This window comes from Haematobia irritans, chromosome 2, assembly GCF_050003625.1.
Source record: "Haematobia irritans isolate KBUSLIRL chromosome 2, ASM5000362v1, whole genome shotgun sequence".
NCBI classification, from domain to species: domain Eukaryota; kingdom Metazoa; phylum Arthropoda; class Insecta; order Diptera; family Muscidae; genus Haematobia; species Haematobia irritans.
Genome location: NC_134398.1, coordinates 157,236,788 through 157,254,560, shown reverse-complemented (window position 1 = coordinate 157,254,560; position 17,773 = coordinate 157,236,788). Strand labels below are relative to the sequence as shown.

The window sequence follows — 17,773 nt, the reverse complement described above, 5'->3', positions numbered from 1 at the left end:
CAGTTCATATTTATAGAAAAATTTGTGAAAATTGAAATTCCGATAATTTAAATACCCCTTGGTAGAATTCTTGGAAAATCTTCCAAGAATTCTACCAATCTACCAAACAGTAAAAAAATCTACCACACCACCGTCTTCCACGAATTTATTATTGCCCTGTTTCCTGCTTTCTACTAATCCTGTTAAATTTATATTTGAGATTAAATTAAGTTTTATAAAATTCCCTCAATAATCATTGCCATCTTCTCTCATTACAGAGTGATGTCTTAAGTTCATCGGATACTGAAACAATACCTCCTGTACCGCCACCACCGGCCATGAAACGAAATGGTAGCGTTCGTAGCCTACGTTTCATGCAACATCTGCAACAACAACAGCAACAACATCAGACGTCGAATCCAAGATCGACAATTCATTGCAATGGTAAACCGCAGACGATGGCGATGACGACGCCAATGATGATGCAGGGTGGCAATACCACCCACCATCATAATGGCAATATCCACAATAATGGAGCCAATAAAAATAGCAGCAACAACATCAACAACAGCCATAGCAATGGCTCCATAGCCACTTTGTGTAGCGGTGATTTATTAAACGAGTGTGCCAAAAGTGTTCACGATGTACGGACTGTGATTGACGACTGCACCACTTCGATATTGAAGTGTGCCAATGCCATGAGTTCGGACATTATGTCCACGACCAGTACAACGACAAATGGTAGCTATAAACCCCAGCATCTAGCGGTCCATGGTAAACCCGATGTGTGTCACGTTACGAAAACGTCGGCATCCGCTTCCGTCGCTGCAGCAACAGCAGGTGCGGTTGCATCGACTCACAGCTCCCTGTTTGGTAAATATCCCCCGCCCTATGCTGTTAATGATGACATTACAGTGCCTCGTAGCCAAAAGTCTGATCCTTCGTTGTGTTTCCTTCACAAGGGCTCATCGGGAGCCATAAATGTGGGTCTCCCGCCACCGGCTTTGGGTGGTGGATGCTACAATAACACAGATTTGCATCTCTCGCAACGTGATTTACAGCAAAAACTACAGCACTACAAGAACAGTAGTCGTTTGAGCCTCAGCAAGTATAACACAATCGGACCCAGTAGTGATTATGCCCGGCAATTGGCCATGTACGCACAACAGCAACAACAGCAGCAGTCATCGAATTATTCTCAAATGCCCAAACAGCAAATGCAATACCCTAATATGCGTCCCCTGGGGTCACAGGATCGATGTCGATGCTTTTCCAAATCATGGTCAAACTTTTCGAGTGATTTGATGCAATCATCCCTGTGTGCCAATCATCACGACAATCATATGATGCCACATCAGCTACAACAGATCTTCCATACGTCAGCCGCACAAACCCCCGCCGCCCCTGGCAAAGGTAGGAACGAACATCCACAACAACAGCATTCATTGTTGCGGTCATCTTCCAATCCCTACAACAGTCGTAGTTTCAATAATCTCATAGATCTTGTGGATAATTATAACTATGACCAGACCATGGGAATGTCGACAAAGTCCTCAAACGCCCATGGTCATCATTCAGTGCATGCGACCAAATCACAGGTATGCAATGGCACCGCCAATGCTACCGCCACCCTCATATCGAACAGTAGTGGCCTTAAAGATAGCAAACTTTTGCACGGTCATCAACATCTTCATCAGCACTACCACCACCAACCCACCACCACAACCACCAAACAGCACAAAGACTTTCATTGCGATGATCATCTTTTGGTGGCCGGCGATGGCCATCAACATCATCTTCATCATACATTGGTGGGCAGCGGCAGTGGTCATATGCTTAAGTCATCATCGTCAGAGAAATTCCACAGCGATAGTAGTAATCATCATCCGCCACATCATTCAAGTTTGACCAGCATTATGCCATGGAAGCATAGGCAAAGTCCTAGTCGTGGTTCTTCCAGTTCGGGTACAAATTCATTTCGTAAGTAGAGATTTTGTTATAATTCGTTGAATTCATTTTTAGAAAGTAACAAAAATAAAAAAAAAATGAAATGGTACTCCTTTAGCATCAATATGACCTTCAAACCACCAACAAAGCCATTAGACGATCAACGCAAATAAACATTTGGAAAACGTTCTGTTTTTATACCCACCACCATAAAATGGTGACGGGGGTATAATAAGTGTGTCATTCCGTTTGTAACACATCGAAATATCGATTTCCGACTATATAAAGTATATATATTCTTGATCAGGGAGAAATTCTAAGACGATATAAGCATGTCCGTCTGTCCGTCTGTTGTAATCACGCTACAGCCTTCAATAATGGCGCTATCGTCCTGATTCACATATTGGTCTTTTGTTTGCAGTTCAAGTTCGAAGATGGGCCATATCAGTCCAAGTTCTGATATAGTCCCCATATAAACCAACCTCCCGATTTGGGGTCTTCGGCTTATAAAAACTGTAGTTTTTATCCAATTTGCCTGAAATTGGAAAAAGGTATTTTAGGACCATCAAAAAGTGTACCGAAAATGGTTCATATCGGTCCATGTTTTGGTATAGCCCCCATATGGACCGATTTCCCGATTTTGCTTTTTGGGTGTATGGAAAGTGTATTTTCTATGGGATTTGCCTGAAATTGGAAATCTAGAGGTATTCTAGGACCATAAAGAGGTGTACCGAAAATGGGGCGTATCGGTCCATGTTTTAATATGGCCCCCATATAGACCGATCTATTGGGAGCCACCGTGGTTCAATGGTTAGCATGTCCGCCTTGCATACACAAGGTCGTGGGTTCGATTCCTGCTTCGACCGACCACCAAAAAGTTTTTCAGCGGTGGATTATCTCACCTCAGTAATGCAGGTGACATTTCTGAGGGCTTCAACGCTTATCTAATGGTGTTTTCTTTTCTGAAAAAAGTGTTTTGCCTTCATTTTGTCTGTACAGAATGCGCATTTTTAAAATGTTACCAGCAACCTAAAAAATGTTATCATTTCAGCGGGCAGAAAATAATTCAAAGAAGGAAACAGGGCAATCGCAGCACTCTCGTTTGTTGGCAGTGCTGAAAATGTCCGTAATTTGCCTCTATGCGTGGCGCTATTTTCACAACAGAATTCGAAGCCTTTTCGCACTTTTGCCTGTTGTTTTTAGAAAAGAACCTAAAAAGCACATTTTCCGGGCAAAATGCAAAAAAGCGCGCATTTTTTACAAGAAAAGAAAACGCCATCAGTAGTTTCACTGCACTGTGGAACGCCGTTCGGACTCTGCTATAAAAAGGCGGTCCTTTGTCATTGAGCTTAACATGGTATCGGGCAGCACTCAGTGATAAGAGAGAAGTTCACCAATATAGTATCACAATGGACTGAATAGTCTAAGTGAGCCTGATACATCAGGCTGCCACCTAACCTAACCTAACCTAGACCGATCTACCGATTTTACTTCTTGGGCTTCTACAATCCGTAGTTTTAATCCAATTTACCTGAAATTTGAAATCTAGAGGTACTCTAGGACCCTAAAGATGTGTGCCAAAAATGGTGAGTACGAGTCCATGTTTTGATATAGCCACCATATAGACCGATCTCCCGATTTTAATTCTTGGGCTTCTAGAATCCGTAGTTTTTTATCCAATTTGCCTAAAATAGGAAATCTAGAGGTATTCTAGGAAAATAAAGAGATGGACCGAAAATGGTGATTATCGGACCATGTTTTGATATAGCCCCCATATAAACCGATCTCCAGATTTTACTTCTTGGGCTTCTAGAATCCGTATCTTTTACCTAATTTGGCTGAAATTGGAAATCTAGAGGTATTCTCGAGTTGATTATCGGACCATGTTTCGATATAGCCCCCATATAGATTGATCTCCAGATTTACTTGTTGGGCTTCTAGAAGTAAATCTGGAAGCCCAGAAATTGGAAATCTAGAGGTATTCTAGGACCATAGAGAGGTAGAGGTGTGCCGAATATATTGAGTATCGGTACAGTTTTTGATAAAGCCCCCTTATAAACCGGCCCTTCGATTTGGGGTCTAGATTCTAGAACTACAATTAAATGTGCTGAATACTGTGTGTATCCTTCCATGTTTTTGTCTAGCCCCCATTGCACCGAACTCCCGATTTAACTCCTAGGGTTTCTAAAAATTTTAGTTTTTATCCGATTATCCTCAAATTGAAAATATACTGACATTTTAGACCCATAACAAAGTGTATATGATTTAGTTTTATCGGTCCATTTGGTAAGGCCTCCATATAGACGGATTTCATTAATTGAGGGTATAGAAGGCGCACTGATCATGAAAATTGCCTGAAACTGAATGCAAAATTTCCAGATTTTACTTCTCGTAATCATTTAAATAATTGGGATGAAATTCTACAGATTTTAGATTTCAAATCAAGGCGTTATTTCATCACTTTCTTGCACACTTACAAGAGATGTTTATGATTTCTCTAAAACTCAAACAAAAAATGGTTCTTATATATTCAGAATCTGGTCTAGTCTTCATAGGTAAACTCTTTACATTTATCTGTGGGAAGGGTACTGGTTGAACTGATCTGCTTGGGAAAATTTATGTCATCAAACCCCCCTGAAATTTTCAAAGGAAACTATTATATTTGATTCATGGTGGTGGGTATTTAAGATTCGGCCCGGTCGAACTTACTGCTGTATATACTTGTTAGATTATCTTTATACTCTCTCGTTCTCTCTTTCTAAAAAATTGTTTATAGGCAATTTCTAAATTAATATATGATTGCATCCACACATATTATATTTAAAGCCATTTTATGTGCCAAACATGTTATGCTAGCTTATGAACATTATATGTTTGCACTTAAAAATAATGTACTACTAAGTTGAATTCCAAACATATAAATTTTACACCGAAACATATGAAAAACAGTTTTTTTCTTCCTTGTACTTGTACCAAGTTTCAAGTCGATAGCTTGTTTCGTTCAGAAGTTGGCGTGATTTCCACAGACGGACATAGCTAGAACGACTCAGAATTTCACCACGACCCTGAATATATGTACTTTATGGAATCTGAGACGAAATTTTGATGTGTTACACACGGATTGACAACTTTATTATACCCTGCACCAGTTTGTAGATCTAAATTTTCGATACCATATCACATCCATCAAATGTGTTGGGGGCTATATATAAAGGTTTGTCCCAAATACATACATTTAAATATCACTCGATCTGGAAAGAATTTGATAGACTTCTACAAAATCTATAGACTCAAAATTTAAGTCGGCTAATGCACTACGGTGGAACACAATGTTAGTAAAAAACAAGTAAGGAAAGTCTAAAGTCGGGCGGGGCCGACTATATTATACCCTGCACCACTTTATAGATCTAAATATTCGATACCATAACACATCCGTCAAATGTGTTGGGGGCTATATATAAAGGTTTGTCCCAAATACATACATATAAATATCACTCGATCTGGACAGAATTTGATAGACTTCTACAAAATCTATGGACTTAAAATTTAAGTCGGCTAATGCACTAGGGTGGAACACAATATTAGTAAAAAATATATGAAACATATAAATCTGAAGCAATTTTAAGGAAACTTCACAAAAGTTTATTTATGATTTATCGTTCGATATATATGTATTAGAAGTTTAGGAAAATCGGAGTCATTTTTACAACTTTTCGACTAAGCAGTGGCGATTTTAAAAGGAAAATGTTAGTATTTTGACCATTTTTGTCGAAATCAGAAAAACATATATATGGGAGCTATATCTAAATCTGAACCGATTTCAACCAAATTTCGCCCGCATAGCTACAATGCTCATTCTACTCCCTGTGCAAAATTTCAATTAAATCGGAGTAAAAGATTGGCCTCTTTGGTCATATGAGTGTAAATCGGGCGAAAGCTATATATGGGAGCTATATCTAAATCTGAACCGATTTCCACCAAATTTGACACGCATAGCTAGAATGCTAATTCTACTCCCTGTGCAAAATTTCAACTAAATCGGAGCAAAAAATTGGCCTCTGTGGACAAAGGAGTGTAAATCGGGCGAAAGCTATATAGGGGAGCTATATCTAAATCTGAACCGATTTGGAAGATATTTTGCAAGTTTTACGAGACTCATAAAATATTGAGATGTACGGAATTTGAGGAAGATCGGTTGATATACACGCCAATTATGACCAGATCGGTGAAAAATATATATGGCAGCTATATCTAAATCTAAACCGATTTTTTCCAAAATCAATAGGGATCGTCTTTGAGCCGAAATAGGACCCCATACCAAATTTTAGGACAATCGGACTAAAACTGCGAGCTGTACTTTGCACACAAAAATACATCAACAGACAGACAGACGGACAGACAGACAGACGGACATCGCTAAATCGACTCAGAATTTAATTCTAAGACGATCGGTAAACGATGGGTCTCAGAGTTTTCCTTCTTGGCGTTACATACAAATGCACAAACTTATTATACCCTGTACCACAGTAGTGGTGAAGGGTATAAATATGGGAAACATTTAAATCGGAAGCAATTTTAAGGAAACTTCACAAAAGTTTATTTATGTTTTATCGCTCGATATATATGTATTAGAAGTTTAGGAAAATTACAATAATTTTTACAACTTTTACATTTTACAAGGAAAATTTTACAAGGAAAATGTTGGTATTTTGACCATTTTTATCGAAATCAGAAAAACATATATATGGGAGCTATATCTAAATCTGAACCGATTTCAACCAAATTTGACGCGCATAGCTATAATGCTAATTCTACTCCCTGTGCAAAATTTCAACTAAATCGCAGTAAAATATTGGCCTCTGTGGTCATATGAGTGTAAATCGGGCGAAAGCTATATATGGGAGATATATCTAAATCTGAACCGATTTCAAACAAATTTGGCACACATAGCTACAATGCTAATTCTACTCTCTGTGCAAAATTTCAATTAAATTGGAGTAAAAGATTGGCCACTGTGGTCATATGAGTGTAAATCGGGCGAACGATATATATGGGAGCTATATCTAAATCTGAACCGATTTCAATAAAATTTGGCACACTTGACTACACTACTAAATGTACTCCTAGTGCAAAATTTCAACTAAATTGGCATTAGTCCATATCGGGCGAAAGATATATATGGGAGCTATATCTAAATCTGAACCGATTTCGATAAAATTTGGCACACTTGACTATAGTACTAATTGTTCTCCTGGTGCAAAATTTCAAGCAAGTCAGGGTAAAAAGCTGCCTTCTGGGGCCATATAAGTCCATATCGGGCGAAATATTTATATATGAGAGCTATATCTAAATCTGAACCGATTTCTTCCAAAATATGGTTCTATTCTGAGCCAAAACACATACTTGCGCCAAATTTGAAGTCGATTGGACTAAAACTGCGACCTAGACTTTGATTACAAAAATGTGTTCACGGACAGAGGGACAGACGGACATGGCTATATCGACTCCGGAGCCCACCCTGAGCATTTTTGCCAAAGACACCATGTGTCTATCTCGTCTCCTTCTGGGTGCTGCAAACATATGCACTAACTTATAATACCCTGTTCCACAGTGTGGCGCTGGGTATAAAAATAAATCATCCTTTAAAAGGATCAGCGTTTGTCACAAAAGTATATCTCTCCAAAATGAACCATGCGCAATAGTCCTACGGATTGAGAGTTTGGTGGCCAGTGTAGTTGACGTATGCTGAAATTTTGTCTGCCCAGGGCTTTAATATTTTCTCGATAATATTCGCCATTTATTTTGACCTCACGGTCGATGAATATAAGTCATCGGCTTGACGTGAGTACAAATGTCATGAAATAGTGACTGCCACTGCAAAAAAAAATGGTGACGCAATGTCTCTTGGCTTACCCTATTTTCTTGAGGAATGAAATTTTAGACAAAGGAAGTTTTCTTTTGACGTTAAATTTTTGTCTTTAAAAGCAATTGAAAAATATTATAGACAATCATTGCATTGCTGTTATAAATTTGGGTTCATGGGCTTTTAAATAAAAAAATTTTTATCACAGTTTCGGTTGTCTAAAATTTCGTTCCTGAGGATAGTATTTTTTGCTTTGTGTGTGTATGTGTTCGATTCTCCTTTTATCCAATTTCAATATATTTGTGATGAATTTGTGAGAACTTAGTATTACTTTGTTTCCGTAATTTTTGTGACATCTAAAATTAAATTAAATAAAATCAACCATCAGCATTGTTTTCACATTTCTATTTAACCAAACTACACTCAAAAAAGTGAACCCTTTTATTCTATTTTAGTTCTTGGAATTATTATGTTTTAACCCTTTCACTATCGATGCCCACTTAGAGGGACATTGGAAAAAGACATCAAATTCTATTTTTCCACTTAGTATCGATTTATTTCTCGATGTTATTTTAAATTAGAGGATTTAATCCAAATAAGCTATAAATGTCTTCCATATTGGCGAGCACTAAAATACATTTTTATAAACTTCTTTAACAATAAATGAAATATAAGAAAATTTTAGACAATTTTTCCACTGTATGTTTCTAGTAAATGGACATTTACACAAAACCTATAACTGATACTTTTTCGGGTTCTTTTTGTATTTTTCTCACACTTTGAAAGATATTATAGGCCAAATATCCCTTTTTCCATTTGGCCACAATTCAAGAATCAAGTTTTCAGAACAAGCTCATATAGCACTTGAAGTAATTGAGATAGGATCTCAAAATGACAATTTTTGTTTTACATGCTGTTAGTACCAGGGCTGTGGAGTCGAGCCAATTTTGCTCGACTCCGACTCCAGCATTTTTCATCAGCTCGACTCCGACTCCGGAGTCGACTCCCGGTAATATAACTAAATCTCATTTTAATACCACTAATTTGTAGTTCTATTGTGGGGCTACCGTAAGTGGATCGATATAAAGTATCGTATTTATTTATGTGTGCAAAGAAAGGTCTTAATTTCACATTAGATGCCAATTGAACTCTATATTTCAAATTTAGGGCAATGTTTAATAAATAAAATAATGATATGAATACCCATCATAATATGTGAAGATACCAAAATTATTGGTACTGTCTCAAATCCTTTAAATTTGTTGCGAGCTATATAAAGGTTTATATTCTCATATGCATGAATTTGAATCTGAATCGATTTGGGCAAAATTGTATATACTTCTACAAAATCTATGTACTTAAAATTTAAATCTAACGTTATGGGCATAACACAAATTTAACAAAAAATAAAAATGCAAGGAAAGTCTAAAGTCGGGCGGGCTGATTATAATATACTCTGCACAACTTTGTATTTAGATCTACATTTTGATAAAATCTCAAATCAGACTTCTACAAAATCTCGGGCAATATTTGGGAAATATTTATAATTGTTTAGACAATTTCTCAAAAATGCATTTATGATTCATTCATTGAAAAATTTGAAAATTTGAGTCATTTCTACAAGTTTTCGACTTAGCAGTGAGTATTAGTGAGCATACAATTTTGGAAAAATTTTTGTCTAGTAAATAAAATTTTGACTAAATTTTCTATAGAAATAAAATTTTGGCAAAATTTTCTATAGAAATCAAATTTTGACCAAATATATAGAAATAAAATTTTGAATAAAATTTTTATAGAATTACAATTTGGCAAATTTTTTATAGAAATAAAAGTTTGAAAAAAGTATCAATAGAAATACAATTTAAAAACAAAAATTATGTAGCAAACAAAATTTTGCAAAATTTTCTATAGAAATAAAATTTTGCAAAATATTCTATAGAAACAAAGTTTTGACTAAATTTTCTATAGAAATAAAATTTTCACTAAATTTTATATAGAAACAAGTAAGTAAAGTAGAAAGTCGGGCGGGGCCGACTATATCATACCCTAAACCACCATTACAGAATTAGTAATCATAAGCATTTGTGGGGTAATATATAGGTATGGGAGATAAACCGCAGTTGCATATTTAAGAAAATTAAGGGGTACATGTCTATGGGTGCTTTGTGTCAATCTGACTATAGCTCATAGTCAATGTTGCCAGGGAAAATGTTCGGTTTACCCTACAAGGACAAAAAGTTCCCTACTTTCCTATACATTCCCAAACAATTTCCCTACTATATTTTTTGTTAAATTTAAAAAAAATTACAAAACAAAAATGGTTCTAAGTACTTTGTTATCTTAAAACATGAATATGCAACGTATATAACTTAGAATATAAATTTGTATTACCACCACGGTTGCCAAAGTTGGTAGAATTCTACCCAAATTAGTAATCTTTTTTTGTTAAATCTCTATAAAAATAAAATTTTGGAAAAAGTTTCTATAAACAAATTTTTGTGAGAAATTTTTCTATAGAAATAAAATTTTGACAATAAATTCTATAGAAATAAAATTTTGAGAAAATTTTCTACAGGAATAAAGTTTACCAAACATTGTTAAAGATCAAGCCTTGCCGGCTTCTAATTTCCTCCTCTAGAGCCACCAAAATGTAAAAATTATTACAAATTGTGTTGAGTGAAAATGTCCTACATTGTTGCACTACAAGACGCTAAATATTAGAAAAACCCTACATATAGGGAATTTCCCCTACTTCTAGCAACACTGGCTGTGTTGATATTGCACCTACGGAGTTGGTATGCCACTAATATTGAACCCATTATTAAAAAAGAGAAAATCGTTAAATTAGTGTGGGTAATAAATACAAATTTGTAAAAATCGAGCAATATTCTTATGTAAGAGCTACAAGTACGTATAAGTACGATCGGCTAGTACATCAAAATTTGAAATTTGAGTAACATTGGTTAATAAATAAGAGTACTATGGCCAAATTTGGGAAAATCGAGCGATGCATATATATGGAAGCTATATCTAAATCTGAACCAATTTGCATAATATTTTGCGGGTTTAATTAATACCACAAAAGGTTACCTTATGCAAGATTTGAGTAAGATAAGTTAAGAAATGAGGCCTGTATGGTCAAACATAAATTTATTAGGGGCGAATTTTTCAAAATCGGGTGATACATATATGGGAGCTATATCTACATCTGAACCGATTTCGATGAAATTTTGCACATATAGTTAGTAATATAGAGGACTGGATCTAGCCAACTTTTAGTAAGATCGGTTAATAAATAAGGGTTCTATGGCCAAATTTGGGAAAATCGGGCTATACATGTATATGGGAGCTATATCTAAATCTTAACCGATTTCGATGATTTTTGCACATATAGTTAGTGCTATAGAAGACTACATTTAGCCAAATTTGGGTAGGATCGGTTGATAAATAAGGGTTTTATGGCCAAATTTAGAAAAATCGGGCGGTAGCTATATCTAAATCTGAACCGATTTGGATGAAATTTTGCAGACTTGAAGGGCAATGGAAAAGATTACCTTTTGCCAAATTTGGTGACGATCCGTTTGCAAAAAAGAGAAACGTGACCCCATTTGTCGAAATCGGGCGATACATATATATGGGAGCTATATCTAAATTTGATCCAATTTCTTCCAAATTCAATAGCGTTCGTCCTTGTGCCCAAAAAACTCCCGGTACCAAATTTCATCAAAATCGGTTAATAATTGCGACCGGAATCCTGTGAACAACAAATACATGGACAGACGGACGGACGGACGGACACCAAGCGCTAGATCGACTCAGGAGGTGATTCTGAGTCGATCGGTATATATTTTATGGGGTCTTAAGTCAATATTTCTGGTAGGCACATTTTTTGGCCGATCAAACTTATTATACCCTGACCACTATGTGGGTTAGGGTATAAAAAATATTTCTATAGTAATAAAATTTTGAATACATTTTTGTAGCAGTGAGTATCGGTGAGCATCAGAAAGAAAAAAAATTGAGAAAATTTGCCATAAAAATAAAACTCGACAATTTTTTCTTATAGAAATAAAATATTGAAAAAATTATCAATAAAAATTCAATTTTAGAAAAATTTTTGTGTAGTTAATAAAATTCTGCAAAATATTCTACAGAAACAAAATTTTGACTAAATTTTCTATAGAAATAAAATTTTGACAAAATTTTCTAATAAAAAAATCTATTACTATAAAATTTTGGTAAAATTTTCTATAGAAATAAAATTTTTACCAAATTTTGACCAAATTTTCCAATAAAAAAATCTATTACTATAAAATTTTGGCAAAATTTTCAATAGAAATAAAATTTTAACTAAATTTTCTATAGTAATAAAATTTTGAATAAATTTTTTATAGAAATAAAATTTTGACAAAATTTGCTATAGAAATAAAATTTTGACAAAACTTTTTATAGAAATAACATTTTGACAATATTTTCTCTAAAAAGAACAACTTTTAAAAAATTTTCTGTCAATATTCCACATATGTATATGGCCTTAAAATAAAATGTAAAAAAAATAATTTCGATTGTTCGAAATATTTCAAATAAATTCATATGGGCATTAAAATAGATCAATCCAGCCCATCTGCTAGTCTAATATTATAGGAAACATAAAAATATAGCCATAATTGGAAGTTGACTTTCATTTACAATCATGCTGTACATTGATCGAATGAATAACGCAATGAAAACTAATTTGCTTAAAAAATTGCTTAGTTACAAAAAAATGTGAAGTGAAAAATTTGGTTTAGCCGGAGTCGGAGTCGAGCAAAATTTTTACGACTCCGACTCCGGCTCCACAGCATAGTTAAATGAACTAAAACATGAGAAAAAATTATACTCAAATAAATCATAACGATGCAGTAGCGTGTGTAGATTCGTGCTTGTCACAAAATAGTTCAGAATTCCATAAAACTTGTAAATGTTACCAATAATGTACCGATCTTGAACTTCGTATGGCACTAAAGACATTTATGCAATTTTGAACTACAAAATTGTTTCTTTCAAACTACGAAATTTTCTTCAACATATGAACAAAAAAATAATTATGTCTAATAAATTTTTCTTCAAATTATCGAAAATATTTACTTATTGTTGTGAAATCGGCATGACATCTGCGTTTGTAATACAGTTTAGTTAATTTTTTCTAAAATTAAACACAATTTTCCTTTCTGGTGAGTTAACTGTTTTTTGAGTTTAAAGTTTAATCAATACCCACAAAAATTTGGCTTGTCTTAACTTATTTAAAAATTATGAGCAGAGAATTAGAATTTCGGTGGCTGTCTCTTTTGTTTGGTAACTCTAACCATCACCCACATTTGCAATATATGATTTGTCCTCAAATATACAACTCATCCACACACACACACACACACATAGATACTCCAGAGTAAATACGAATGCATTCATTTATTTTGAATTCCCTTTATTACGAATCCCCATAGTTGCAATTTAGTTTTCTCCCACTCTCTTGCTCTCACTTTACTCTTGGATACATTAAATATGTGATGTTGTTGGGTGTTCCTTTACCAAATGTTGACTGTTTGTGTGACATTGTCTACATTGGAGTTGGCAAATGTTTGTTAGTTGGCGGTTTGCTTTGGCTTAAAATCTCATTAATGGTCATAGAGAGAAATCATGCAGTTCTATCATCAGAGGACATCGACCATCAACAACATCATCATCATCATTGTCATCGTGAGGGCATCAGGCATAGTCGTTGTTATAGCTAGAATATTTGGAATAAGCGCTGTCATCAACTACGCCTTCATCACCAGCTATCTATGACAATTACATGACAACCATTGCCATCACAATGAAACTCCCCTGGATCATTATCGTCTTCGTCGTTGCCATCGTCGTCGTCGTTGTTGGCAAGAAGCATTGTCCCCATTGGTGTAGTTGCAGTAGCGTGTGTAGCAATTAGTTGGGAAACTATGCTTTTGTTTGAATTCTTTAATGTTTGATATTAACTAACTACAGAGATGTTCTGAGTTCACCACAAAATAATGACAACAACAACAAACATATATAAAGAGATATGTTCCTTCCGCTTTCCTCATTTGGTCACATTCACAGGATGTTATTGTGTGTATGTGTGGGTGTTTGGATCTCATTTGAAATCCCAGTCAAAGTGATTATAACCACCATCTATATCAGAGATTCTCACCAAAACAGATGCCCAGTGCAGTGCCATTAAAATGCGATAATTTTTGCTATTGTTGTACATATGAGAAAAATTGTTTAATATCGGGTCTATAGTTTGGTCAGGTAAGGTTAAGCCCATTATTTAAGGCTATTCAGACCATTGTGATACCAATAGTGGCGAACTTCTCTCTTATCAATGACTAGTATACAATGTTTACAATTTTAGGTAAAGCTCAATGACAAAGGGCCATCTTATAGCCGAGTCCTAACAGCGTTTCATTTTGCGTTGAAACCATTTAGAGAAGCTTTAAAGTACTTAGAAATGTCGCCAGCATTATTAGTCACAATTTTTTTAGAAAAGTGGCACAAACGAGTCACACTTCCTAACAAAAAAAAACAACAACATGTAAGAAAAGTCTGAATTATATTATACCCTGCACCACTTTGTAGATCCACATTTTCGATACCACATCAAATCCATCAAATGTGCTGTATATAAAGGTTTATGTTCCCATATACATATATTTAAATGTGACCCGATTTGGGCAAAATTTATAATACTTCTACCAATTCTATAGACTTAAATTTTAAGTCGGCTAATGCCCCGGAGGTGAACACAATGTTAGTAAAAAAATATGGGAAACATTTAAATCTGAACGAATATTGAGGCAACTTCGGTTGGCAGATGTATATTAGAAATATTAGAAATTGGAGCTATTTTTACAGGTTTTAGACTTAGCAATGTCGATTTTTCAACGAAAATGTGGGAATTTTTACCCAAATCGGAAGAACATATATATGGAAGCTAAATCTGGAACGATTTCAACCAAATTGACATGCATAGTTACGATGTTCATTCTACTCCCGGTGCAAAATTTCACGTAAATCAGAGTACAACTTTGTGCTCTATGGTCATATTAGTGCAAATAAGGCGAAGATATATATGGGAGTTATAACTAAATCTGAACCGATTTCAAATAAATGTAGCAGACTTGATTATACTACCACTTATACTCCTTGTGCAAAATTTCAAGTAAACCAAGGTGAACCTCTAGCTTCTGGGCCTATATAAGTGCATATCGGGCGAAAGATATATATAGGAGCTATATCTATATCTGAACCAATTTTAATCAAATTTCGCATATTTGACGATAATTGTTCATAAAGTAACATAATATGTTTGGGATATATATGTTAATATGTTAGAACATATTACTTTTGGGTGTATTCCTAAGGTGTTTGACCAATCCTGAAAATATATATGTTATGCTTGAAGCAGAATATATTTGGAAGTATATGTTTCTATAAAATATTTTGTCAAATTTTTAACTCTATAGAAAAATTTGTTACAATTTTATTTCCATAGAAAATTTTGTTAAAGTTTATTTCCATCGAAATTTTTTTTTTTTTTAATTTTATTTCTATAGCAAATTTTGTCAACATTTTATTTCTATAGAAAATGTTGTGAAAATTTTATTTCTATAGAAAATTTTGTCAAAGTTATATTTTTCTGGAAAATGTTGTCAAAATATTTCTTGTTTCTAATAAATTTTCTATAGAAATAAAATATTTCTATAGAAAATTTTGTTGCAATTTTATTTCCATAGAAAATTTTGTCACAACTGTATTTCCATAAAAAATTTTGTCAAATTTTTTTTTATAGAAAATCTTGAAAAATTTTTATTTTGTAGAAAATTTTATCAAAAATTTATTTCTATAGAAAATTTTGTCAAAATTTTATTTTTATAGAAAATGTTGTTGAGGATGCTGATAAGGAATGTGGTAATTCCGAAACGTGCGTCCATTCAACCATCTTGGGCTTTGCCCAAATAAATTTGACAAACATTCTTTTCCTCTGTTGGTTAAGCTACACTTATAGATTAGTCAATGCATGGTTTTAAGCTGAAATCAAAAGCAACAACAATGATTAAAGAACAAAACCAACAATAACAAAACAAAACATAAATTTACTTCTATAGAAAATGTTGTCCAAATTTTGTTTCTGTAGAAAATTTTGTCAAAATTTTATTTCTATAGAAAATTTTGTCAAAAATTTTATTTCCATAGAAAATTTTGTCAAAATTTTATTTTCATAGAAAATTTTGTCAAAACTTTATTTCCATAGAAAATTTTGTCAAAATTTTATTTTTATAGAAAATCGTGATAAAATTTTATTTTGTAGAAAATTTTGTCAAAACTTTATTTCCATAGAAAATTTTGTCAAAATTTTATTTCTATAGAAAATTTTGTCCAAATTTTATTTCTGTAGAAAATTTTGTCAAAATTTTATTTCTATAGAAATTTTTGTCAAACTTTTATTTCTATAAAAAATTTTGTCCAAATTTTATTTCTATAAAAAATTTTGTCAAATTTTTATTTCTATAGAAAATTTGGTCAAATTTTTATTTCCATAGAAAATTTTGCCAAGATTTTATTTGCATAGAATATTTTGTCAAAATTGTATTTCCACAGAAAATTTTGTTAAAATTTTATTTCCATAGAAAATTTTGTTAACATTTTATTTCCATAAAAAATTTTATCAAAATTTCATTTCTACAAAAAATTTTGTCAAAATTTTATTTCTACAAAAAATTTTGTCAAAATTTTATTTCTATAGAAAATATTATGAAAATTTTATTTCTATAGACGATTTTGTCAAAATTGTATTTCTCTAGAAAATTTTGTCGACATTTTATTTCTATAGAAAATTTTGTCAAAATTTTATTGCTATGGAAATTTTTGTCAAAATTTTATTTCCATAGAAAATTTTTTCAAAATTTTATTTCTATAGAAAATTTTGTCAAAATTTTATTTCTATAGAAAATTTTGTCAAAATTTTATTTCTATAAACAATTTTGTCAAAATTTTATTTCTATAGAAAATTTTGTCAAACTATTATTTCCATAGAAAATTTTGTCAAAACTTTATTTTTATAGAAAATCTTGACAAAATTTTATTTTGTAGAAGATTTTATCAAAAATTTAGTTCTATAGAAAATTTTGTCAAAATTTTATTTTAATAGAAAATGTTGTAAAAATTTTATTTCTATAGAAAATGTTGTCCAAATCTTGGTTCTGTAGAAAATTTTGTAAAAATTTTATTTCCATAGAAAATTTTGTCAAAATTTTATTTCCATAGAAAATTTTGTCAAAATTTTATTTCCATAGAAAATTTTGTCAAAACTTTATTTCCATAGAAAATTTTGTCAAAATTTTATTTTTATAGAAAATGTTACGAAAATTTTATTTTTGTAGAAAATTTTGTCAAAATTTTATTTCTATAGAAAATTTTGTCAAATTTTTATTTCCATTAAAAATTTTGTCAAAATTTTATTTCCATAGAAAATTTTGTTAAAATTGTATTTCTATAGAAAATTTTGTTAACATTTTATTTCCATAGAAAATTTATTCAAAATTTCATTTTTCTAGAAAATTTTGTCAAAATTTCATTTCTCTAGAAAATTTTGTCAAAATTTCATTTCTCTAGAAAATTTTGTAAAATTTTATTTCTACAAAAAATTTTGTAAAAATTTTATTTCTATAGAAAATATTGTGAAAATTTTATTTGTATAGAAAATTTTGTCAAAATTGTAATTCCACAGAAAATTTTGTCAAAATTGTATTTCCATAGAAAATTTTGTTAAAATTGTATTTCCATAAAAATTTTGTCAAAATTGTATTTCCATAGAAAATTTTGTCAAAATTGTATTTCCATAGAAAATTTTGTCAAACTTGTATTTCCATAGAAAATTTTGTTAAAATTTTATTTCTATAGAAAATTTTGTTAGCATTTTATTTC

General features: G+C 32.6%; 1 protein-coding gene across 1 annotated transcript in view; it reads left to right on the top strand.

Annotated features, from left to right (window-relative positions):
• The first annotated feature begins 261 nt into the window (after positions 1–261).
• Positions 262–17,773, top strand: part of LOC142226624 (uncharacterized) — a 513,612-nt gene continuing 496,100 nt past the window's right edge. Inside the window, exon 1 of the mRNA XM_075296721.1 lies at positions 262–1,959. Coding sequence (XP_075152836.1) covers positions 318–1,959 — 1,642 coding nt within the window. The 5' untranslated portion in view covers positions 262–317. The remainder of the gene's footprint in view (positions 1,960–17,773) is intronic.